Here is a 24,831-nt window from a genome sequence, read left to right on the forward strand (position 1 = left end):
ACAAATGAACCTTTTACCCCGCACACAATCCCAATGAGTACTCGGGAAACAAGTCAGACAAAAACAAAACAAAAAGCAGTCGAGTCAACTTGTTTCTTACACAACATCTTTATAATTTGTAATTGCATAAAAAGTCAGACAATAGCAATATAAACACAAAACTAAGTCAATCGAGCTTCCTGTTTCCATGGTAACACACCTACTTTTCAAACTAACGGTTTACATTAATAATCCTTTAGGCCTGCACATGTTTGAAAATATACGTTGCATTGTTTTGGTGCTTATACATATAATTGCAGAGAATTAAAAAAAATCAATACAAAACATATTCATATGGGTGAAATGGAGTGATTTAAGTGCCTGATGAAAAAAACCTGAATGCTTATAAAAATAAAAGCCACGTTTCAGCGTAGTATGAAGCAAAAAAAAGGAATGTTTTGGATGCCTGTTGCCATCAGAGTTACAACACACGACACCATTTCCAGGCAAACAGAAGCACAAATAGTCAAAGCTTTAAGTAGCAACAAAACAAACATGCCCCTGTATGAAACAAAAATCCAAGTATTATTTTAAGAAAATAACTTAAAATAACAGGAAATCATTATCCCCCACTGAAATGAAAGCACTGTTATTCTGTGGACCTTACCATACTATATAATTACAGATGTAATAAAAACATCAGCTCCCTTGTGCCCAACTGAACTCCCTTCTCAACAGGCCGGTTAAATGTGTTATTTGTTTGTTACCCACTCCCTCTACATGAGAATATGTCCAGGCTTTCCTCCATCAGCAAGTGTAAAAAAACACTTTCCCTTCAGCATCTAATTTCTCTTCTCCTCGAACTAAAGGTTTTTCTTGAATTCAGGTCGACTCTCTTCACTTTTGCTGGGCTCTTTCTGGTCGGGGCTCATCAGCTCCAGCAAGTCGTGCAAGGCCTTTTTGATGTGAAAGCCAAACTCATGAGCATCCTTGAAGAAAAAAAACCCCAAACAAATAAAATTGAGGTATTTTACTATATACAGTACGTGCAGGAGTATGTCATGGTAAGTGGTTAACTCACAGTGTCGGGGCACGAGTGCTTGCAGGAGATGTGGAAGTTGATCAAATTGTCACCCAAAATGTAGTAAGACACACCATAACCATCATCAGCCACCTAAAAGACCAATTAAACAACTTATAACTAACCACAACATGACTGAACTCTTAACCCTTAAGACACCCTCACAGAGACATTTTGTGTCAATCAACTTTGTTTTTATTTACAGACATTTTGGCTGCTGTTAATGAATATTTGTGACATTTTTAAGAGAATTCAACTGATTTTTAATTTTTAGAATTGTTACATACAGTATTCCTGGTTTAAATTGTAATAGCTACCCCAAAAACCCACACATTTGTTGCAAATTACAAAACAAATACCCACACGTAAATATTTGAAAAGGCCCTTTTTTATCTGACATTTATGTCAACATAACCTACACAATCCAACATGTTAAGATTTTGGACTACTTTAAAGATTCTCCCACGAAGAGTGGCCATGCGCAACCCGAGGGTCCCTGGTTCAATCCCCACCTAGTACCAACCTCGTCACGTCCGTTGTGTCCTGAGCAAGACACTTCACCCTTGCTCCTGATGGGTGCTGGTTAGCGCCTTGCATGGCAGCTCCCTCTATCAGTGTGTGAATGTGTGTGTGAATGGGTAAATGTGGAAGTAGTGTCAAAGCGCTTTGAGTACCTTGAAGGTAGAAAAGCGCTATACAAGTACAACACATTTATCATTTATCATTATATTTGGCCAGAAGTTATGGTTACATTTTCCTTTTCAAAGCTTGCAGCAAAATTTAATAAACCTTTGAAAAGGCCATTTTGGAGTCCACATTTACCATATCATGAACTAGTGATCTATAATTGAGGTTACATTCTCAGACCCCCTGCAAACGGCCCAAAAAATAAGACACACACACCCAAAACGCCCTAAAAATTTAAATTGTTCATATTCTAAACACATTTTGAATTCAGTTTTAAACTTTTACAAGGACAATTACACAACATCATGTTTTGCTAAAGAATCTTCCTGCTGAAAAGTGTTGAGTGCATTCACTAGTGAGACAGATACATGTGTTGGATTCATACCTGCAGCCGTCTTTTACCTTTGTCGATAGCGCCTTCAAACCACTTTCTATTCAATTTGCCAATGTTTTTATTTTTTTTAATTGAAGGCAAAGAAAATAATTTGCAAATATGTTGGTTCGAGAATAGACAGTGATGTACCCACCAGCTTTGTGTTTCTCATTTTCAGAATTGTCACCCGGTGGTGTGTCATGGAGCAAAATGTGACAGTTTTCTGCAAGGGTGCAAGAATTTGTCGACAAAGGGCTACTTCACCGCGAATGAAAACTAAACACAATGAAGATACAAACAACTTACTGAAATTGCCAAGCTGACATTGATTTTTAATGGCAGTACGTCTGTGATAAGGGAGAATTTAAAGAGCAGGCCTGTCGAACAACTGGAGGATGCGGTCTACGACTCTTCTCTGTAAGACAGTTAGTTCGTTAGCTTGCTAGCTCACAAGCTTTTTTAGCCCAATTCCGCCAGTTAAACTTTCATCTAACTATGTGGACAGCTTTCTAAACAAATCATCATCACAAAATGCTCTATTCAGTTTGAGGAAGATTTTTATCAGCACTTTGCCTGCCGTTCCATTCAAAATGGACCATTGTTTGATTGAGTAATTATTTTTGTACCAGCCTAATTAACAGCATAGTAACGGTACGAAATAAAAATTCTGAAAGTAGTTATTTTTTATTGTGAGCACTTTCCTAAAATTATGTCAAGCTAAATCATAGCCACCGAATATGTACGCTTCATAATCCGACTAATCGCTAAGATAGTTGACGAGTAGGGTTGGGTATCGAGTAATTCCCAAGAAAAAAAGCAAGGGTCCATTGTCTGGCTGTGGTTTGGCTTTAAGTGGGAATATGTCGAACAGACAACCGTAATAAGTAGGGTTGGGTATCGAGTATCGATTGGAACCGGGACTAACTTTCCGATTCTCCCGGAATCGTTCAAAAATTTTAATTTTGATTCATAGTTTCGATACCCAATCCGCCGACCGGAAGAAAAAAAATGTCCGCCGACCCGGAAGAAGAAGCCGCTGAACACCAACGAAGAAGCGCCCACCGCCGGAAGTGTTAGCATAGCCGAGCGAGTCAGTCAAGCATGGATAGCGGTCGTCGGCGGTCGAAAGTGTGGCTTTATTTTACAAAAAAAAAAAGAAATATCGGCAAAATGCAACACGTGCGACAGGACTGTTTCGTGCTTAGGGGGGTGCACGTCTAACATGATGAAGCACCTCCGAGTTCATGGAGTACTAATAAATATGTGTCCCGTCTTCGACGCGCTGCGCCGACCATCCTCTGCCTCTTCCTCTGGCTCCGACACCCAGCCTGGCACCTCGGTGACTGCACTGCAGTCCGAATCCGGTTAGTAAAACAATACATATGCAATAAATAATGTGTTTTGCGTCAACGTTGAGGCAGCTAACAAATTAGCCCCCGTATTTTTTCATAGACAATTTACAACCTGCTAGCCAGGCTCCGCGATGTGCTCAGCGTACTCAAATGACCGTTGCGGCAATGGGGAAGATGTCGGTGCCACAGACGGAAGAGTGCCACAGAAAGGTCACTGCACACATAATCAACCTTTTCAGAGGTGGAATCTCCAACATTTAGGTTAGTTAAGCAATAACGTTAGAGCTAAGCTAATTGATACTGGGCTAAACAGTAACAGCAACATTACATGTTTGTTTATGTTTGCAGGGATATGGTGAAAACTCTCAACCCAAAATACGTACCACCTTCCAGGGATTACCTGTCAAACACATTGATCCCGGCATGGTACAAGGTGGAGAAGTGTAACATCATTACAGAGCTCAGTGAAATCAGCTCTGTGAGGAATTTATAGTAAAGTTCATAAAAAGTTAATGGAATTAAAATTGATGGAGAATGTCAGACTATTTCATTCAGTCTGTAGTTTTAGTCAAATATATCCTCGTTGTTAAAAAAAAAACTTATGTGCAATAACTACATTTTTATGCCATAGTAAATTAGCTGTGGCAATTTGCTCTTATTTTACCGACTTCCTTTTCTCTCCTGTGATGTGTGTGTAAATGGGGCACTTTTTGTCTATCGCATTTTTGCGATTAAAGAACTTTTAATATATTTACCGATTGTAGGTTAGTTAGCTCATTTAAAATATCCTAAACTTATTTTTGACCCTGCCTTTTTTTAAAGAAAGAATCGGAATCGAGAATCGTTAGGAATCGGAATTGGAATCGTTTGAATTCAAACGATTCCCAACCCTATTGACGAGTAGAAGTGGAGGAGATAATCGATTTTCAGATGCATCGCAATTCAGACAAGGACGATTATATAATCTATTAGTAAACACCAATGACTGATTTATTTATTGTATATAAGTAATGCAGACCGTTCTAAAATTTGTCTGACTGCAGCGAGCAACCTCACCGATAGATCCAGCCAGCTCCTTTATTATAGTGCACTTATGTTCCAGTTTTGCACACATTTTCATTAATTTAGAAAATGTGATGGGAAATTCTTCTTACAAATGTACTAAATACACTGTTTTTAAAAGTTGCAATTGTTAACTGCTTACTTGGTGAAACGAAAATAAATGTAAAACAGTTTCAATATATATATAAATTAAAAATGCATCAATAATCGATTTTTAATGGAATCGTAGCTCCTGAATCGTAATCAAATCGTGAGGCGGCCAAAGGTTCTTACCTCTAATGAATCGCGTTGATTATTTAAATAATTATTACTTGCTTTGCTACCTAAATGAAGTGTTTCCCCTCGTTGATGAGAGATCATATTTTTTATTTTTTCAATAATAAAACTGAGGTACCATGTAAATATATTGGCCTTTAAAAGGTTTAAATACCCAAAACATAATTAGTAATTGATATGTACCGCATATTTCAGGCTGAAGTAGTTTTGAAAGATTGACTCAGTAAAAATAACATTATTAAAAGACATTAACTGCAGTCTTTGAAAAATGTGTGATCCGGGACAGGAGTGAGGATATTTTAGAGAGCTATTAAGACTTATTGTGTAAGGGAAAGCAACACTGACCGGCCCAAAGCCTCCTCCACAGGAAATGTACTCAGGATGGTTCACTAGGTCAAACAGCTCTACCTGCTGGACGGATGTTTGACTGGTGGACAGCCTCCATGGCTCTGACAGAACCTGAAACAAGAAACGCTGAGTCAAATATGGTGGCAAAAAACTGATCATTGAGTAGGGGATTCGCAAAAAACCTCTTTAAGGAACGGTGACTCCACTCCAAGGTACTGGGACACGACATAGAGGCAAAAGAGGTGTCTGTCGATACCAGCGCCGGTCATTGCCATTCGGTAAAGAAGCTGGTGCTTCTCTGAAGCAGCGCGGAACAAATGCCTGCAGACTTCTGCTGACTAGTGGAGCGAAGTACAGTTTATAGTTAAAGTAAATATAAGTGACAAGTCTCCTTGGCTCATACTGTAGAGGTAGTTGTGCACACTGCAAACAGTTGAGAGGAAAAAGAGGACAAATGTTTTCTTACTTCTCCACCCACTAGCGCTCTGACAAAGGTACTGCTCTCATTGGTGCAGGAGCGAACTGTCTCGGTCCTGCCTTCCCTGAATAGACGGGTCATGGAGGCCTCATAGGTGAGGCAAAATGTCTTCCGATTCTGCAGCAGCAAATCAAAAGTCAGGTGGATTGTCAGGTACCAGATCACCTAATATACAGTACAGTAGCACATGGATGCACCTTACCCTAAAGTAGGCCAACTGAAGAGCCACCTGAATGAACGCATCTGGACTGACTCTGCACTTCTTGATCTTTCCCTTACCAAAGTCTCGGAAGGATATCACATGGAAGTCTACGTCGTCTGCTAAGGCTTGGGCCACAGCCAGGGAGCGAGAGATCTGCTGCTCGCACTAACACACAGACAGCGTCAAATTCAAGCACATTTTAGGAAAAACAATCTAGCCACCACGAAGCTTCAGCTATTTAACCTACTAACCTCTGGAGGGATTTCCCAGTTGAGCTTCTGAGGTCGTGCAAGAGATGGATCCACGTCTCCTTTGCAGTGACCCTCTTTGTTGTAGCCCAGCTGGAAACAGTCAGTGGCCTGGACGTACTATAGAGACAGTAAACACAACAGTTATAGGGGAAATGCATTTTTCTATGGAATTGGAGCCTATCATTCACAATTCTTATGCAAAACAAGAAAAAATGGTTCTTTTTTTATGCATCCTAAATAATATAAAAATGCATTCAAAAGTCCGCTTACAAACTAACCAAAGAGAGTTGCACTATTCTGCTTAAAAAGCCCTTAAAAACATTCAAATGCCTCCATTAAGGTTGTATATACATTCTATAAATATATTATTTTAGTAACAAGCACATTTATAATACAATTTTAATATTTACATATTTTGCTCATTTTACACAGACGTGGCACAATTTTAAAAACACATCATGATGTTCGCTTATTCTTTCAACATCACTGATTACTACTCACTGCAGACTTCATGAGAGCCAATAAACACAATAAAACATCACTTAGTGTACAATGTCTGCTGTCATTGGGATGCTGACTGATAAAAATCTTGTTAGATGAAGAATAACTCCTAATACTCACGAAGAAAGTGGGAGTGGAACCAAGCGTCTTTTTGTTTATTTGTCGCCATTACTGGGTTTAAATTGGCTGTCTAAGTGTACCAACTTGTCGGAATACATCCTCATCCTTCTACTATCCAAGTGAGAGGCATTATTTATGATGTAGAGTAAACTTTCACAAGCACCAACGTGAGAAATGCCGATGTCAACATTGCAGCAAAAAGGTAGTGATTACAGTGCTGCTATGAATAGTTTGTCTGCGTTAGCGCTTGTAATGACGTCACTAATAATTGGTTAATATCAAATTTGCGAAATGTAAATGAAGTATTGTTGGCGTTTTATTGATGGATATTTATTGGGTTTTATGGGCGAAATAGAGGACCTCCCATTGGCTCCATTGTAAGCTGACATTTATTTACGAGTTAGAATACATAAAAATAATTACATCTGTCACCTTGTCTTTCATGATCGTGAATGGTAGGCAACATTCTAACAAGAAATTAACTTCCTTTTTAAGTATATTGTTTTCAACGTTTGTCATTTTTGGCTTTTAGGTCTTCATCCTCACCTCCCACAGGTGCGCTATCACTGGTGCGTCGGCCCACGAGTGCTCCGCATTGATGCCATTCTTACCGTTCTTGAAGTAGACCACTGAGAAAGACTTATCAAACCACCTGAGGGACACAAAGGACGGCAATTAGATGTCGGCAGCGGAAAGTACATAAACGCTGCCAATGCAGATTTGAGCGACAATTACCTGTCATAACACTTCCCATGCAACAAACACTTAGCATAGCGGTCTAGACTCGCAGATGAGTCATCTTCCATCATGCCTTGCTCGTCGTCATCTAGGGTCACGAAAAACGCAGCTTTCTCAATACAGTCAAGTGAGCGCTTGTTGGTTCCGCAGCTGAAGTATTTGCTCCTGGCTTGAGCCCATGGAATTCTAGGCAAAAGCAAGCATTACGACTTTGCTTTACATCTCTTTTGAATGACAAAAACCCAAAACAACGTGACCCTGTGTCATACACACCTTTCGCCAGCAGTAAGAGCACCAAGTTTAGCTTCTCCAGGGCAGGGAGAGGAAGGGTCATCAAGAATCCTCTGAATCTGGAATTCAATCTCCCTGGGGGACAGGAGTCTACCCGCCTGGTACAACCTGAGCCGAAAGTAGCGTCCTCTATGGTATACAGCCACATAGTCGCTGTCCTGCCAGTGCTGAACTGTGTCTTCAAGAGGCCAAGTACAAACAGGAAGTTGATAAAAGTCAGTTTGTTTTGGACAATACATGAAAAATACTGTATGTAAAATAGCTTGTAGAAGTATCTGAAGCCTCGTTTTAGATTTATTACACTATTTTAGTGTCACTTTTTTAGTATCCGCATCGTCATTTATTTGGGGCCGCATTCCACATGGCTGGCTTGATTCAACACATGACTATTTGTGAACATACATGATCTCACAGGAACAGCTGCAATGTGCCAAAGCCACAACCAAGACTTTAATTCACGAGGAACTTCCCTCGCCTGCATCCACTTGAACAAAATGAAAACGACACTGGAACTTCCCAACGCTAAAGGCATACAGTAACTCACAGGCGTTATGCTCTAGACCCCGATTAAGTGAATTTCTGCAAAACTAATTTTATGACCTTATTGAACATTGTATGCATTTAAGTCTTTATAATCCCTCCACACAGCATTTACACTCTTATAACCACTCCTTTTGCTCTTAAAACACTTAATACTAGAGCTGTGAATGTTTAGGCACCACACAATTCGATCTGACTCAATTCTTGGGGGTAGCAATTTGATTTAGAATAGATTCAAAACGATTCTTAATTCAAAATCTATACTTTTTAAAAAATAACATTGGATGGCAGTTTTCTGAAATGACATTGCTTCAAAATTGATAAACAGCACTGATTAATTTCTGTATATTACTTAAAAGAAAACTAGTTTTGTTTAATAAAATGTTTCCCAAACCTTGAATAAAGTCAAATACAAAAAAGGACATGAGAAACACTTCTCTTTTCTGAAGTAAATCTGTACAAATCAACAATATGATTTGCCTGAGTGGCTGGATTGGACAGATTAGAGAGGATATATATTGATTTTTAAAATATTTTTAAATCAATTAAGAATTGTTACAAACAGGAATCAATTAATTTTGACGCCCCCTACTGAATACACTCTTCAAAACTTACACATTTAAACCATGAAAACTTAAATGGATAATTGAATCTCAATGTACTCATTGATACTTTAACTTGACCGCAAAATGGCGACGAAACCCTGTACACTCCTCATATGGAAACTCGTACATCATTTACAGTAGTCGGTTTAAAGATTGTATATTAGTATAGATTTACTGTGCACTGAAAATGTCACCACAGCCATTATGGTGTAAATATGGTCTGTACATATACTATGGAGCTGTGGTTTATTGAGAGAAATTTCAACATCCATCCATTTTCTACCGCTTGTCCCGTTTGTACTTTGAAATTCTGAAGCAAAACATGAGACTCTCTCGGGAAACCTTTTTTCACCTACAAGTTGATAAGTGCATTGCTAAAGAAGCCAAAAGGTGAAGGGGATGGTGTGGGTACGTATTTTTTCAGACCTAAATATTAACAGCTATTTAAAACAATCTTCTATTTAATCCATCCATTTTCTAACGCTTGTCTTCCTCGGGTTCGTGGGGGGCTGGAGCCTATCCTAGCTGCACTCGGGCGGAAAGCAGGGTACACACAGGACATGTCGCCACCTCATCCCAGGTCCAACACAAATAGACATAACATTTACACACACACACTTTGGACAATATAGTTTTGCCAATCTATTTTCTATTATATTTTATCATTTTCAGTCAACAGTCAATATGTACTGCTCCACAACTTGTTTGCTGACCACTGAAACAAAGGTAAAATATTTGCTGAAATGTGAGGAGTTACTCACGTTTGTAAAATACTACTGAATACGACAAAACACTGAAAGATGCGGGTTTGATTGGAAGGAGATTTGTACTTTTTGTCGGAAATTACAGAGTGATAAACGAAAAACAATGTGTGGTTTAATTTTATCAGTACACTAAAATCACACATTCATATTGGTCTTATTGACTGGTGATGTTTTACATTTTAGAGTGTATAATAAGGTAACCTTTTAGAGAATGTAAAATAAGGTAAAGTTTAATTTTTTAAATTATATAATTACTACCTGCAAGTCTTCCTGGGATTCGACAAGTGTCAAACATCCTCTCAAACTGATAGGAGCAGCAAGGAACTGCAGACCTCAACAACCACTGAGTAGGAAGAGGAAGAAAAAGAAGAAGAAGAAAAAGAAGCAGGGACCGCAGCAACGGCAGTCGCAAATGGAGAGGAAACCAAAACGATGGAATAAAGAAATGAAGGTGAGAGAGATGATGTGTGGGCAGATAAAAAAACTGTCATTAGAGACCAGCCTACAAAACCACACAGAGTTCATCAGGACAAAAGGTGATAGGTGAAGGATGAGAGGGTGGGCTGCGCAGCAGACATTGTAACACCAACTCACACACAACTTTTATTGCCAACACAGATGAGGATAGTTGTATTTAGATCCTAACATTCCGTATCATACATCTGGACAAGAGGCCACTTTGAGGGGATGTTGACACAGGGTGTGCGTGTTTGTGTGTGTGTTTATGTCAGTCTCTTTACCCGTCTCCTCTCCGGGAGTGCGTGTGGTGTTGAACATCCTCTCACACTGAGCCGCACACAGAGGAATGACAGTGCCGGGTATACGACTCTGAGGGTCAATGGAAAGGGACACGAAGGCAAAAGGAAGAATGGAGGAAACATTGAGTCAAGCAAATAGACAAAGGGAGGTGGATGAGAGACAACATGATAAAAGAACATGAGGGTCTTCACATACATATCACCATGTTCAAAAAATGGATATGTACAGTACATGCAAAAAAAAAAGTGGCCACATAATATCACATAAGCCAATGTACATGTTGTAAAGAATCACAGTTTGAGCTGATGTGATGCTTGTTGCTAGAGCAACAGTAGCCAAACTCACAGGTTTGAGCTCTTCTCTGTTGAGTTTGCGGCGGTATAGGAAGAATGCGTGGATAGTGTTGCCTGCACGGGCTGCCTGTATAGGTGTCGGGGTCACATACAGGAAGTCCTGCGGGACAGAAGACACAGACAGGACGTTAGTGTGAAAATCCACACTTCTATTTAAAAATGGAATTAAAGAAAACTTGGTTTAGTTTACGTAGCTTATTATTTTTCTTTGGTCAGTGGTCAATAAAATAAACAAACAGTTTTATACAAAGAAACAATTGTACATTCATAAATTGACAATGTTAAAAACTGATGTTTTTCCACAGAACAGTTCTTAGCAGTCTCAACATTTTGTAACATGTTTTAGCTACAATATCCCCATGGATCAATAATTACAGCACAATTAAAACTACCTCAAAACCAGTTGTTCTGAACAGGTCTGTTTAGAAGGCCACTGCTCATACAACTATTGCAGCTGTTCAGTTTTTGGCTTTAACGTGATAGTGGTTACATGTAGTCGCAGACACATAAGACAAGGGAGGGTATTTGCTTATGGACCTTCCAAGACATGTGCAGAGGAACTAGTTTTGAGGGCAGTCTTACACACAAATCAGCAATTAAGGGCACAATGGGGCCATTATCTGAATAACTCCCTTAGAGACACATTTGATTTTATAATTTCCCCCTAGATGGTTGGACAGGCACTACAGAGACACAACTACTGTATACATTAACAGTTAATTAAAAAAATTAATCTTCCTTGAGTTACAAAACCACAATATAAGAATATGATGTGCAATATTAGATGGAAATCCATATAAAAAGTCCAATACCATGCCATAGTAGTTACTGTTGACCATTATCGGGCTCCGTCCTCGCAAGTAGACATATTCTTCCCACCAGTCACTAACCTATTAAAAAAACATTGCAATGAGAAAGCTTGTGATGCAGCCTTTGCATGCTTATTCAGCATAAATAATGCAAAGCACAGAAACTTTCAAAAGGTGTACATTGTTAACGACATTTCAAATTGAATGTTAAAGTGGCTTTCTTTGGAAGAAGAGGAAATAAGGCCACTTACATAGTTGGCAGCCCACAGACATTTGAGTTTGAGGTACCACTGAAGTCGATTGCCCAGGCGGCTCTCAAACTCGCCAGCCAGCTTAGTCATCCGCTCATACTCAGCGTCATCCATGAGCGGACGCACTGACTCCAGATACTTTACAGGAAAAGAGACACACAGAGTATAATAAACGGATTAGACAGATGGGTCTTAATTGAAGCATTTAGTTTGTTGTCATTTTGTCTGCTTCACAACATACCCTTTTGACTGTGTCCTTGGTGGTGGGTAAAGGCAGGTTTGGCAGTGAGCCCTGGTAACTGTAGAGTAGAGGCTTTCGGCCAGAGAAGATACGCACCAGTGCCTGGCACATATACACAAGCATTTGTTAATAAAAACACGCCTAAAATACAGTGATTCAAAATGACAGCTAAGATGACGCGGCAAGAAACTAAGCACTGACCACCCAGACTTTAGTGGTGTTGGACATCTTGCCGTGCTGCTCGAAGATCCAGCGGTGGTAGGACAGGAGCTGCTTGAGGCACAGGCGCATGGTGAAGATGAGCAGGAGCCAAAGTAATGTGCTGAAGAGCACTGCTGACAGCACCGCCTGACACTGGGTGCTCATAGACTGGCTAAAGGGTTTGAGACAATGTGTAAGTGTCACATTGAAGATTCGTAGTTTACAAGGTTTTTCAGAATCACTTTAAAAATCTCCCATGTGATGCAATCTTTTAGCAAGTTTAATCAAACCTCAAAGGTCCCACAATAATGTAGCGTTGTTGTTGGAATGTAGACGGTTTAAAAGCGCTTTGAGTAAGCCCTACTGGGAGAACAGCATTTTGTGTTTGTCGCTTTAATGCTAATGAACTCTTTCCAAGAAGTGCTATTGTGAACTTTATCTACTTTTCACATACGTACTACAACTCTGTGCTGTATTTTTCCAACGTAATAGATGCCATATATTACATACAACACAACATTTAAAAGAAGGGACAGGAGAACACAAGCATTTGCAACACTAGCATAGCTACAGTGCTAACACTACACTCAAATCATGCCAGGTAGTCCTTTTCCCAAAAGTAAAAACACAGTGATCAAACTAATAGTTGAAACGTCTGTCGCTGACCTATTAGTTTTTTTGAATGTGTGGTGAAGCCGGACATTTTCTATTTTAATTGTTTAAAATGTTGTGTCTACACAGGCCATATTTAAAAAAACGTATTATTTCAAAAATTCAGCAAACTAGTGAAAGAGATTACAGATTTTTTTCCCTTTCGGTGCTCATACCAAAATTACTTTTAGAAACATAATAAAAAGGTAAATTTGTCATAATAGGGGACTGTTATCGCTATTTAAATTTCAGGTTTTGCAGAGTACAGTGGTTCCTCAACTTCCGAGTACCTTAACTTACAAGTATTTTGAAATACGTGTGGTTACTCTGCTTTTTGTTAAGGTTTAAGTTACCAGCATAACTTGAGTTACGCATTTTGCATTTCTGCCGCTGGCTGAAGTATTTCTTCACAACCCACAGCCAAAGAACGACACAATCCTGATCTTTAAGCACTTAGACTGAGAAACTTAGACATCTCCGGTTCGTCACTCAAAGACGTCTGTGTGCAACATAAACAATTTCCTAATCCCTATTGTTGCGCAATGGAAAAGCAGCCTGTAAGAGACACCTACAAACTTCCCTGTCCAAGGTAAATGCCAAACTATATTATTACGTTAAATTATTGCAGTTGTTCGTAATATGTGCTATGGTAATGTTTTTTAAACATTAATATATAATAAAAAGGCATGGTAGAATTTGAAATGGTGGTATTTAGAAAGGGGCAAGCCTGGTTTTAAACTGCTTTCAATGGGTAGGGCTAATTTAAGATATGAGTGTTAAGTTTAGAGCTTGGTTGTGGAATCAATTGGTAGTATTTTGAGGGACCACTAGACATGCATACATGGAACACTTGATAGCAAAAAAATCTTATGTGTTTTTTGTTGGAGTTGTAATTTGCGGTGGTGCAGAATGGATTTCGAGCTATCTTATTTGTAAACTACAACCGCTTGAGTAAATATGGGAGGTCACTTGGAATCCGAACAGTTACCTGACAGGCAGGTGCTCTTGTATCTTGGCTATAAGTCCCATGGAGGGATCAGAGCGAGTGTACATGGTGGCCAGAATTGCAATGACGACAAAAAGCCAGGAGGAGGGGCTGGCGGGATACACTCCTGTTATCACACTGTTCTGTTGATGAGAGAGAGAGAAAGAGAGAGATAGTATGCTTGAGCATCACTAGTAGAGATCCAATGTAACATTCTTTATTGACTGACAGGGTCCAGATCCGGCATGTATCTGGAGGGCATCAAGCAACTCACTGCACATGCTGCTGCAAGTCAATGTTGCTTAATTTCCAGAGCTATGCTCTCGAACTTATTATATGTATGACGTACCAAAGATAAATGAACATGGACGCACCTTAAGCCTAATGACACGCTTCTTCCAAGAACGAAGGCCAGAGCGGTAGATCTCGGTGAGGGCCTGATGGGACAGCTTTAGATCAATGCCCTCTGGGGTGACTGTGAACTGGAAGGCCACAGCCTGGTGGGCTTCTGCCATGATGCCTCTGCATGTTGACAGGGAGACAGAATATGTATGATGAATGCAGTTTGAGGGTTTGGGGACAGGACCTCAGCTCAGCTGCAGACCACAACGCTGGCCACATCTCAGAGCAGCTGCTCGTCATTCCACAGATGACCCAGTTAATCATGTGATGCTGGGCACTGCATGCTTAACTGTCAGCAAGAACAATAAACAAAGACTAACATGTACGATGGATGGAGCTGGACTTGAATTTCCAAAATGCGCATATCTGGACGACACATCCTTCCTACACGCTGGCACTTTTAGGAGGCACGTTAATAATGAGCTCCTTTTAAATGCAAAGTCAGTTTGAAGGGATTTGATCTGAAATTGCTGACTAGCTGCTGAAGTCAATTACTGTTTCTCTTCCCAAAGGGAATTGATTTTCATCCCGAAATAGGCTACGTCGTTGGTTAGAGCCCTGAGGTCTCTACCCCAGCAAAGGCAGTTTTAAAATGACTATATTAGTCACAATAATTCTATATGTTTGTTACTAAGGTGTTGAGTGGCGCACTCATACTAAGGATCTCTTTTAATATGTTGCCTTTCAGTATGCTATAATTTGTGACCGTGTCTGCTTACATACACTTTATGTATGCATACACAACTATGAACGATTGAGGCCAAAACTATAAGCCCTCCTTGGGAAATTAGACAACTCTTGATTTATTTCTAAAAATTATCATTAATAACAAGTGTTTATATGCATTTGTTTCCAAAATAAAGACATATGTCCACAAAGTTTGATTAAAATACTTTATTGCTACACCGATTTGAAAAAGGAAAGGGCAAACATGAGACATCCAAAATGATTAGCCCCTTGGTCTTTAATAGTCAATAGGGTACCCTTTCTGAGCCACAACTGAAAACAAACTCTTAAAGAGTAGTTCTTTACTAGATTAGCACAGGTCTCCTGAGGACTTTGGGCCATTCTTCAATTGCAAATTGTTCCAGCTAGTCCAATATGTGGTTTCCGAGCATCAACATTCCCGTTGAGCACCCGCCACAGACTCTAAATAGGATTGGTAAATAGAGAGTATATAGCGCTTTAATACCTTCAAAGTACTCAAAGCCCTTTTGACACTAGTTCCACATTCACCCATTCACACATAGATGGCGGAAGCTGCCATGCAAGGCGCAACCACGAATCATCAGGAGCAAGGGTGACGTGTGTCTTGCCCAAGGACAAAACGTACGTGACTGGGATCGAACCAAGAACCCTCAAGTTGTTGGCATGGCAGGTTTTACAATCAGAGCCACGCCATCCCAAGAGTGCTGCTTCCCACGTTGTTTCATAAAATCCTTTTTGATTACCTCTTGAGGGAAACGTTTATCCCTTTTGCGATTTGAACGATTTTTGAAGCCGAAAACAACACAAATATTGGGCATTCTTTTCTGTGAGAAAATCTAAATGGCGCCTATTACACATTGAGAACACAGCTAGCTTGATCACAACGCATCTTCTATAGTCGGGACGTGAGCCGGACGTGATGTCAGTCAAATCCAAACGATAGAAGCATTTAAGTCCCATCTTTAAACTAATTTGTATACACTAGCCTTTAAATAGAACCCCTTTTCAACCAGTTGATCTGCCGTCTCTTTTCTGCTCTGCCCCCCTTTCCCGCGTGGAGAGGTTATTAGGTGACCACAGATGATCCACGAGCTGTTCAAAGTCGGGACCCAGGGTGGACCACTCATCTGTGCATCAGTTGGGGATGTCTCTGCGCTGCTGACTTGTCTCCACTCAAGATGATCTCCTGCTGGCCCCAATGTTTGTCATTGTATCCCATTGGGTTGAATTTTTTTTTTGCCCTGATGTGAGATCTGAGCCGAGGATGTCATTGTGGCTTGTGCAGCCCTTTGCGGTACTTGTGATTTAGGGCTGTATAAATAAACTATATTGATTGAAATATATATACACTATAACCACATATAAACCTGTTTGATGCTTTGAAAAGTTACCTTAGGATCAATTTTGGTTCAGATCAGGTCGAGGTTGAGCTGAGCCATGATTTCATGGCAGTTTTAAAATGTAGTAGGGAAGTTCGAATTTTAAGGAATGCACTACCAACAGACCTTAAAAATCGAACTTCCCTACTACATCATTTTAAAACTGCCAGAAAAATCATGGGTCAGCTCAACCTCTACCTGATCTGAACCAAAATGGATTCAAACAGGTTTACATGTGGTTATAGTTTATATATATTTTCCTCATTCAGTTTTACACACATGTATATAGTGTCATGTACATAGTGTAAATAAACCCCCCCCCCCAATTTTTGTATATATTGTCTTCCAAATCACCTGACATGTATACTGTTTATCTGTACATAATCTATCTATTTTTTTAAAATATTTTTTATTCACACGTTACAGGTTATGTATCTTATACTATAGAAAGTATCAAATGTGAAAGGGACAAGCGGTAGAAATGGATGGATAGATGGATGGATTTCACAGACCACAATGGAAACAAGCCTTTGGGGTTTTTGTACCATCCATTTGCCTTTTTAAATCATTACATGGATTCAATTATTTAAGATGTCAATACACTTCTCAATAGATCAATCTAAAAAAATTGATTGTGTACTCCAATTAGCTACATTGTTAACCACCTCATACTAGGGTTGTCCCGATCCGATATTTGGATGGGATCGGCCGCCGATATTTGCCAAAAAATGCGTATCGGCTAGGCATGGGAAAATGCCGATCCAGATCCAGTTTTTAAAAAGACTCCGGTCCGTGTTTTCCAACGCACCGATTTAAATAATACATTCCACTCTTCTGCTGCTCCCTAAACTCTGTTCCGCATTTTCCAGCACACCTTCAAAACATCCACAGGTCTGTGTTCTAACCATTCAGATGGCCGTGTGAATTAAAAGTTACGGTAAAAATGTCAGCTGTGTGGGATTATTTTATCCTACAAAACAAAAAAGATGAAGAGGTGCAGTGCAAAACATGCCACAATAAAGTCAAGCGTGGTGGTAAAGTTGTAAGACATTTTAATGACTCTTAAGAGTGAGAAGCTTTTTAGCGCTCATCAAAGATAAACACAGGAGCAGGCTGACACCTGAGCATCTTGAAGTGCTCGTCTTTGTTAGAAAGAATCTCCCCATTATGCTTGGACTTCAATTGTTTGCCACCCCCTGACTGGGGCAAACAATTGAAGGTGTGTAGATATTCTTTTTTAAGTTTACACTTGTTCAAATAAATGATAAATGGGTTGTACTTGTATAGCGCTTTTCTACCTTCAAGGTACTCAAAGCGCTTTGACACTACTTCCACATTTACCCATTCACACACACATTCACACACTGATGGAGGGAGCTGCCATGCAAGGCGCCCACCAGCACCCATCAGGAGCAAGGGTGAAGTGTCTTGCTCAGGACACAACGGACGTGACAAGGTTGGTACTAGGTGGGATTTGAACCAGGGACCCTCGGATTGCGCACGGCCACTCTCCCCACGCCGTCCCAAGAACAAGTATTGATGCTGAGTTATAGACATTTTATCCCACTCAGGTTGTTTGTGTGTTTTGCTTTTTCTAATAATGTTTACAGCATTATTTGCACTTTATACTGTTCACATTTGTACTGTTTAATGATGCCATTTCTGTCATGTATAATATTTGATATTTTGTATTTATCCTTGAATACCAACTATTGTGTATTATTCAAACTCACCTAATTCAGCTGGCTAGTTGTTATCAAGAGTACTAAAATCCTTTTCAGCAAGAATCTGACAACTAAGAAGGCTAAATAACTTCAAACTTTAATACATGCTCGGATAGGCCAGTATCGGTATCGGATCGGAAGTGCAAAAACGATATCGGATCGGAAGTGCAAAAACCTGGATCGGGACATCCCTACCTCATACTAGCCGTATTTTAGACATACAATGCATAAAACAACAAAAACATGTGTCTTCTTGTCCTACATGGGGAAGGGAATGTGAATGTTTGCCAGAATTAGAAAAAAAGTGCAATTCCCCCTTTAGATGTACTGGTTAAAAGGGAACCGACGCGTCATGTCTGACAACTTACTTCAACAATCCAAACACCTGCATGTAAATAAATAAATAAATAAATGGGTTGTACTTGTATAGCGCTTTTCTACCTTCATGGTACTCAAAGCGCTTTGACATTACTTCCACATTTACCCATTCACACACACATTCACACACTGATGGAGGGAGCTGCCATGTAAGGCGCCAACCAGCACCCATCAGGAGCAAGGGTGAAGTGTCTTGCTCAGGACACAACGGACGTGACGAGGTTGGTACTAGGTGGGATTTGAACCAGGGACCCTCGGGTTGCGCACGGCCACTCTTCCACTGCGCCACGCGTTAAAATAGTTACTTAACATTTCTGTTTATGTTCAATCACATGACCGCTCTCTCTTTTTATGTGTCCTGGACAATAATAGGAGGAGGAAACATGAAAACAACGGGATTGTTAAAGACCATCTGTCAGCAACCAGTTACAGTTCAAGTTAACATAGTAACTGACTCACTTACCTTACTTTCTGGAATACTGCCCTGATCACTCCCTTAAAGGCCTACTGAAACCCACTACTACCGACCACGCAGTCTGATAGTTTATACATCAATGATGAAATATTAACATTGCAACACATGCCAATATGGCTGGTTTAGTTTACTACATAGCAATTTTTAATTTCCCGCGAAGTTTCCTGTTGAAAACGTCGCGGAATGATGACGCTTATGTTGACGCGTGCTTGTGACGTTATTGTTTGGAGCGGACATTTTATCCCAGCACCACTCACGGCTAAAAGTCGTCCGATTTAATCGCATATTTACACAGTATTTTGGACATCTGTGTTGCTGAATCTTTTGCAATTTGTTCAATTAATAATGGAGACTATAAAGAAGAATGCTGTTGGTGGAAATCGGTGGATTGCAGCTGCCTTTAGCAACCAAAACACAGCCGGTGTTTCTTTGTTTGTTGTGAAGCTTTAATATGGAACAGAGCGGTCAAGCGAACATGTTTCCCGACCACATATCAACCGGCCGGTTTCGGTGAGAAAATTGTGGTAATAAGTCAGCTCTTACCGGAGACATCAGCGGAGCTTGCGTCCTCCATGGCTTCCATCAGAGACACTGGCGGTCAACACACCCCTCCGACTTTCAGGTATGACTTTATAATCTCACTAAAACACTAGTAACACAATAATCAGATATGGCAATTTCCAGAAATATCCTAGTAAATGTGTCTAATAACATCTGAATCACTCTCACTGCCCTCACCTTTTTTTTCTTTTCCTTGTGCTTTACTCTAACTTTTCTCACCCACGAATCTTTCATCCTTGCTCAAATTATGTGGGAAATTGTCGCTTTCTCGGTCCGAATCGCTCTTCCTGCTGGTGGCTATGATTATAAACAATGTGAAGATGTGAGGAGCCCGACAACCCGTGACGTCATGCGCACATCGTCTGTTACTTCCGGTACAGGCAAGGCTTTTTTATTAGCGACCAAAAGTTGCGAACTTTATCGTCGATGTTCTCTACTAAATCCTTTCAGCAAAAATATGGCAATATCGCGAAATGATCAAGTATGACAAATAGGATGGACCTGCTATCCCCGTTTAAAGGGGAACATTATTACCAGACCTATGTAAGCGTCAATATATACCTTGATGTTGCAGAAAAAAGACCATATGTTTTTTAACCGATTTCCGAACTCTAAAAGGGTGAATTTGGCGATTTAAACGCCTTTCAATTGATAGCCTGTCGAGCGATGACCTTTCACCAGTGAAGTCACAACATGAAGCAATCCGCCATTTTCTCAATCTTATTACACGCACCAAGTCAAATTAGCTCTGTTATTTTCCGTTTTTTCGACTGTTTTCCCGTACTTTGGAGACATCATGCCTCGTCGGTGTGTTGTCGTAGGGTGTAACAACACTAACAGAGACGGATTCAAGTTGCACCAGTGGCCAAAAGATGCGAAAGTCCCTCGTTTGTTCCGCACACTTTACCGACGACAGCTATGCTACGACAGAGATGGCAAGAATGTGTGGATATCCTGCGACACTCAAAGCAGATGCATTTCCAACGATAAAGTCAACGCAATCACAAAGGTACGTTTTGTTGATGTTATTGACTTATGTGGCGTGTGCTAATCAGACAAATTTGGTCACGGCATGACTGCAAGCTAATCGATGCTAACATGCTATTTAGGCTAGCTGTTTGTACATATTGCCTCATTTTTTACTTATATTTGCATCCAGCCTTTCCCTCCACCCACATTTAATGCAAAACAAACACATACCAATCATTGGTTAGAAGGCGATCGCCGAATTCGTCCGCGCTTCCTCCCGTCCCGCTGTCTATCGTGATATGGCTCAATAGCTTCAGTTTCTTCTTCAATTTCGTTTTCGCTATCTGCCTCCACACTCCAACCATCCGTTTCAATACATGCGTATTCTGTTGAATCGCTTGCGCCGCTGAAATCCGAGTCTGAATCCGAGTTACTATGCTATACCTTTCTGTGCTATCCGCCATGTTTGTATCTGGTGGCTTCACACAGTGACGTCACAGGACAATAGACGGGTGGATATAACGACGGTAAAATCAGGCACTTTGAAGCCGTTTTTCGGAATATTGCGTGATGGGTAAAATTTTGAGAAAAACTTTGAAGAATAAAATAAGCCACTGGGAACTGATGTTCCCCTTTAAATAAGAAAATCTCATTTCAGTAGGCCTTTATTGTATTAGCAAATAAACCACTGCTGAGTGGCTTTGTGGTTACAGTGTCCGCCCCTGAGACTGGGAGGTTGTTAGTTCAAACCCAAGCCAATCATAGCAAAGTCTACAAAAAAATGGGACCCATTGCCTCCCTGCTTGGCACTCAGCATCAAGGGTTGGAATTGGGGGTTAGATCACCAAAAACGATAACCGAGCGCGGCACACGCTGCTCAATGCTCCCCTCACCTCCCAGAGGGTGAACAATGGGATGGGTCAAATGCAGAGGACAAATTCCACCACACCTAGTGTGTGTGTGTGTGTGTGTGTGTGACTATTATTGGGACTTTAACACTTGCATGCATGACAGTTAGCTGGTTGTCTGTTCTGGTGGGAAACAACAGTAAAACACCTAAAAGTCTAAACTCCAGCAAAGTCAAGTAATGGTTTAAAATGTGTTGACATGTGCATGCTAACGCGAGCTAACGTACTCGGACGCTAGCAAGGCTTGACACTTTTATCGTCAAGCTAGCGCTAGTTCCGGTTTTACGCCGTAGAGTTTTTATTTCCACTTGATAGTCGACGTTTTGCTTTCTTGGCATTCCTGTCGTGTTGTTCGTGGGAGTTGTGTGAACAAGGGCTGGGAATGACTTGGCGGAAATAAGCAAACACCTCCATGGGTCATCGGCCAAAGCAGAGTCCGTTTGAACTGTAACTAGACGCGCGCCCAGCCCGTTGGTGTTAGCTACTTACGTCATGTCGTCCTCAAACCGCATAACATTGTCGTCAAAATCTTACCCGTTTAGTCCTTTACAGGGGTGAAATACCACGCCAAGCGCCAAACCAGGAGGTTACGTTTAACCTAGGACATCGAAGAAGCCCCTCGGCGTGTCGCCGTCGTCAGTCGGCCCTCCTCGGCTCGACAACTGGAGTGAGATGCCAGGATGGACCCAATGCTGCGTTCAAGACTGTCGGAAATGTTACAATCACTATGGACCCTATGCTGCGTTCAGAGTTTTTTGCAACTGTTGCAATTAGGGCTGCGAATATTTGGGTGTCCCACGATTCAATTCAATATCGATTCTTGGGGTCACGATTCGATAATATATCGATTTTTTTCGATTCAACGCGATTCTCGATTCAAAAACGATATTTTTCCAATTCAAACAATTCTGTATTCATTCAATACATAGGATTTCAGCAGGATCTACCCCAGTCTGCTGACATGCAAGCAGAGTAGTAATTTTTTTTTAAAAGCTTTTATAATCGTAAAGGACAATGTTTTATCAACTGATTGCAATAATGTAAATTTGTTTGAACTATTAAACAAACCAAAAATATGACTTATTTTATCTTTGTGAAAACATTGGACACAGTGTGTTGTCAAGCTTATGAGATGCAATGCAAGTGTAAGCCACATTGTTCTTTATTTTTAATAAACGTCTAATGATAATGTCAATGAGGGATTTTTAATCACTGCTATGCTGAAATTATAAATAATATTGATACTGTTGGTGATGATATTCATTTTTGTTTCACTACTTTTGGTTTGTTCTGTGTCGTGTTTGTGTCTCCTCAATTGCTCTGCTTATTGCAGTTCTGAGTGTTGCTGGGTCAGGTTTGGTTTTGGAATTGGATTGCATTGTTATGGTATTGCTGTGTATTGTTTTGTTGGATTGATTAAAAAAATATAAAAATTGGATTTAAAAAAAAATTAGAATCGATTCTGAATCGCACAATGTGAGAATAGCGATTCGTATTCGAATCAATTTTTTCCCACACCCCTAGTTGCAATCATTTGATGTGAGTTCCTTGTAACAAAGTAGAGTGACATTAGACATTAACATGTTTTTAAATTGGTTAAACTGCTTAAGTTACTTAACGCTTGTTATTGAGTTATTGTGTAGAAATATGGGGAAACAACGACAAACGTGCACTTCGTTCACTAACTGTGTTACAAAAAATATTAATTAGAATAATACATAATGTTGGATATAGAGAATTACTAAGCCTTTATTTATTGAATCACAATTATTCAAATTTGACGATTTGGTGCATTTGCAAACAGCTAAATTTATGGACATAGCCAACTGTAAGCTATATCCAAGAATGTACAACAATTCTTCTCAACAAAAGAGGAGAAATATAACCTTAGAGGAAAATCTAATTTAAAACATTTGTATGCACGTGAATTGATTAACGTGGACCCCGACTTAAACAAGTTGAAAAACGTATTCGGGTGTTACCATTTAGTGGTCTATTGTACGGAATATGTACTGAACTGTGCAATCTACTAATAAAAGTATCAATCAATCAATCAATCAATCAATCAATCAATCAATCAATCAATCAATCAATCAATCGTACAACACTTAAAATCTTTAGCATATCAGTTTGTGGAATTAAATCATGGAATGGATTAACCAAATAAATCAAACAAAGCACCTGCAATATGATTCACTTTAAGAGACTGTTCAAACTACAAGTGTTCACAAAGTACACAGAACAAGAATTATGATGAACATCTTGACTTTTTTTTCTTTTTTTAGACAAAGATTATTTATATAATTAATATTTGTTTGCTTACTATGTTATATTATTTATTTGTTCACTGTTCTGTAACAGAGAACAAGGACATTTGATAAAATTGCTATGGTATGAAAATGGATAGGATTAAATAAGCTCTGCTTCTTCCTACTCCTTTTCGGACGTGCTGTAATGAAACAACTGGAATTGCGTGATGCATATTACATTGTATCTTAGGCATCCATCCAGCCATCCATTTTCTACCGCTTATTCCCTTTGGGGTCACGGGGATATATCCCAGCTACAATCAGGCGGAAGGCGGTGTACACCCTGGACAAGTCGGCACCTCATTGCATGTTTGGAATAAACTGAAACTGAACTGAACTGAACCCTTAAGATATCTTTGACACATTTTTTTTGCCTTTGTTTTGTTTGTGTTCTTAGGTAAAATCAAGGAAATAAAGAATGGTTCCCAACTACAATTGCAATGCTTTTTTAACTGTTTTTGGTCATGTACATGGCCCTTCACAAGTTGTCCACCAGATGCCGCTGTTGTTCCATTTCAAAGACTAGGGCATGGTTTTTCACCTTTTAGAGTTTTCAACACGGGTGGCTTTCAGGCTCAAGTATTAAGTTATGACATTTGTTTTTTGCAGCAGTTTTTAGGAAGCTGACATTTTTGTCTTGAGAACTTTGGGTGGTATAGCTCGGTTGGTAGAGCGGACGTGTCAGCAACTTGAGGATTGCACGTTCGATCCCCGCTTCTGCCATCCTAGTCACTGCCGTTGTTTCCTTGGGCAAGACACTTTACCCACCTGCTCCCAGTGCCACCCACACTGGTTTGAATTTAAAAATTTGTTATTGGGTTTCACTATGTAAAGCGCTTTGAGTCACTAGAGAAAAAGCGCTGTATAAATATAATTCACTTCACTTTGTGGGTTTTTTGTAGAAAAATAATGCATAACAATGTAAGTTGCTACCAATCATTGGCCATCCCATAGTTAATAATAACAAACAAAACATTTGTGATTTTTTCAATGATAATTATTCTACTTTAATAATTATATGATAGAACTGTTCTTTTTGCCACTATCCTATATTTACTCCATATGGTGCTGCGCTACTAGAATCTCAATGAACATGAGAGCACACATCTAGAGGATCAAT

The 24,831-nt window shown here is 39.9% G+C and overlaps 1 protein-coding gene across 1 annotated transcript; it reads right to left on the minus strand.

The window, feature by feature from the left end:
* Nucleotides 1-89: 89 nt before the first annotated feature.
* On the minus strand, nt 90-22,101 carry LOC133558182 (carnitine O-palmitoyltransferase 1, liver isoform-like). Its single transcript, XM_061909366.1, has 19 exons — nt 21,937-22,101; nt 14,273-14,420; nt 13,902-14,041; nt 12,263-12,434; nt 12,062-12,163; nt 11,821-11,958; nt 11,573-11,650; nt 10,753-10,860; nt 10,389-10,476; nt 7,722-7,917; nt 7,446-7,634; nt 7,257-7,362; nt 6,090-6,206; nt 5,839-6,003; nt 5,625-5,753; nt 5,341-5,496; nt 5,156-5,269; nt 1,061-1,153; nt 90-968 (listed from the first exon to the last, which is right to left on the minus strand). The coding sequence occupies exons 2-19, from the start codon at nt 14,411-14,413 to the stop codon at nt 843-845; spliced, it is 2,358 nt and encodes a 785-aa protein (XP_061765350.1). The 5' UTR covers nt 14,414-14,420; nt 21,937-22,101; the 3' UTR covers nt 90-842.
* Nucleotides 22,102-24,831: the final 2,730 nt, after the last annotated feature.

This window comes from Nerophis ophidion, linkage group LG08 (assembly GCF_033978795.1).
Source record: "Nerophis ophidion isolate RoL-2023_Sa linkage group LG08, RoL_Noph_v1.0, whole genome shotgun sequence".
NCBI lineage: Eukaryota > Metazoa > Chordata > Actinopteri > Syngnathiformes > Syngnathidae > Nerophis > Nerophis ophidion.